The 1907-nt window shown below is 33.3% G+C and overlaps 1 protein-coding gene across 1 annotated transcript in view; it reads left to right on the top strand.

The window, feature by feature from the left end:
• The window catches only part of LOC100949794 (low-density lipoprotein receptor-related protein 1B-like), a gene marked incomplete at its 3' end in the record, with an annotated part of 1553965 nt that overhangs the window by 1183235 nt on the left and 368823 nt on the right, over positions 1–1907 (top strand). Inside the window, exon 20 of the mRNA XM_003793025.1 lies at positions 264–431. Within this exon, the coding sequence (XP_003793073.1) occupies positions 264–431 (168 nt within the window). The remainder of the gene's footprint in view (positions 1–263; positions 432–1907) is intronic.

Below are 1907 nucleotides of genomic sequence, written 5' to 3'. Positions count from 1 at the left end.
CTTCAAAATACAAATTTAAGTATTTTTTTCTTTTGTTTAGTAGTTCACATTAAATCAGAAGAGAAATAATATGAACATGAAAACAATTTTCCCGCACTTTATGGGAAATGTTGATAACTGATCGGTTTATCATTCCTTTTCCAAAGACAAAAGCAAATTCTAGTTGTGAAAATTTTAGGAAAAATTTTCTCTTTATTTCAGGTTTCATTACCTGAAGTTGAGTTTTCGTTTTTTTGTATTTTTTGTTTTTTTGTTTTTTGCAGATGACGACTGTGGGGACGGGAGTGATGAGGAGGGCTGTGTTCACTCTTGCTCTGGTAATCAGTTCAGATGTTCCAGTGGCAGATGCATCCCTGGCCATTGGGCCTGTGATGGTGACAATGACTGTGGAGACTTCAGTGACGAAACCCAAATCAATTGTACCAAAGAAGGTAGGCCATTTTATAAATCTATGAAATCTCAGAGTGAATATTATATAAAAATGAGTTGTTCATTAGATAAAATAAGTAGCTGAATGGAGTAATTAGCTGATCCTGATCTCTTTACTTTTCTCTTTGCCTTTATTTCCTTTCGTCCTCATACCTCATTGCCCCTTGATACCCTCTGTTATCTTTGCTTTGCAAATTTTATTAAATGTTTTACTTACTACTATTGTAATCTTCTTTAAACCCATAACCATACCAAAGGTCAAAGAAAGAACAGGAAAGGTATAATTTTACTTTTATTTTTATACAAAAGTTGTTTCTTTAAGGTTTGGAATAATCCCTTATTAAAGGTGATATATTTCCAACTGATTGATTTTCTAGAATGCAGGCAAAGAGAAGATCATGACCAGGGCTCTCAGTGTGTGTTGAGGACGATAACTCTGTCATTCGCATAAGTTACTTTGCAAAATTTGATCAGCCATAGGGCATGTCAGTAAGTTAGAAATCACACTGGAAATATCTTCAGAAAAAAATCATTAACCTTTCAAACAGTTATACAATCATACCATTTTTAACAGAAATTCTTCTTCTAAGAAATTGAAAGATATTATTATTAATATTTATTCTTTCAGTTACTCCACAAAAATTATTGAAGACTATGAAAAAGGATGAAATAGATGGTCCCTGATCAACATAAATATCTAGCTTGCAAACAAACAAAATAATTTATATAGTGGTGGTGGAACGGGAGAAATCATATACTCTGTGATCATAAGAAAGAGATACATTTGTCTTCCAAATTGTTTTCTCTAACATAGATTCCTTTTGTCTTTCCTTGGCTCTCTCTCTTTTTCTCAGGGATAAGTTCTAGAAAGATAGGCTAATAAAGAAATTATCTATAGAACACTAGGTTTTTAAAAGAATAACCTTGGCTTTTTTGTAAATTCTCTAAATTATTTTTTAGGAAACATGTTGTTTGATTTTGATTTTACCTGTGGTAACTTGGATTTTAAGAGTTATAGAAAAGATCTAAATATGGGATTAACCATGAGAACCTGTATTTCATTGCCTTCATAGTTTGCAGGCCATTGTCATTAATCTGGCATAGAAAAATAAATATTTTTTGTGTGTGTGTGTACGTATGACTTTTTCATTTTTGTTAATATTTGTAACATTTATCTCAGGGGAAGGTGGTTGAAATTGTCATTACTACATAACACTTTGACTATAAACTTCATTTTCCCCTCCTGGCAGATGTCTCTTTAGGCCTCTCATGGGGCGTGCATCTGTGGTCTGCTGGCACTGCCCGATAATATGCTGTGAATGATGAATTGCCCTAAAGTTAATTTATTCTCATCTGAGATGTGAGAGCCTATCCCTTCTAAGTTAAAATGATCATTGCACATTAAGAAGTTTTGAAAAGATTGCTTTAGCCTCATGGGTGTCCAAATTGAGTGGCTCACACTATTGTGAGCCCTGTAG

Source organism: Otolemur garnettii, unplaced genomic scaffold (genome assembly GCF_000181295.1).
Source record: "Otolemur garnettii isolate 467f Iridium unplaced genomic scaffold, OtoGar3 scaffold00064, whole genome shotgun sequence".
Lineage (NCBI taxonomy): Eukaryota > Metazoa > Chordata > Mammalia > Primates > Galagidae > Otolemur > Otolemur garnettii.
This window is presented reverse-complemented; position numbering and strand designations above follow the sequence as displayed.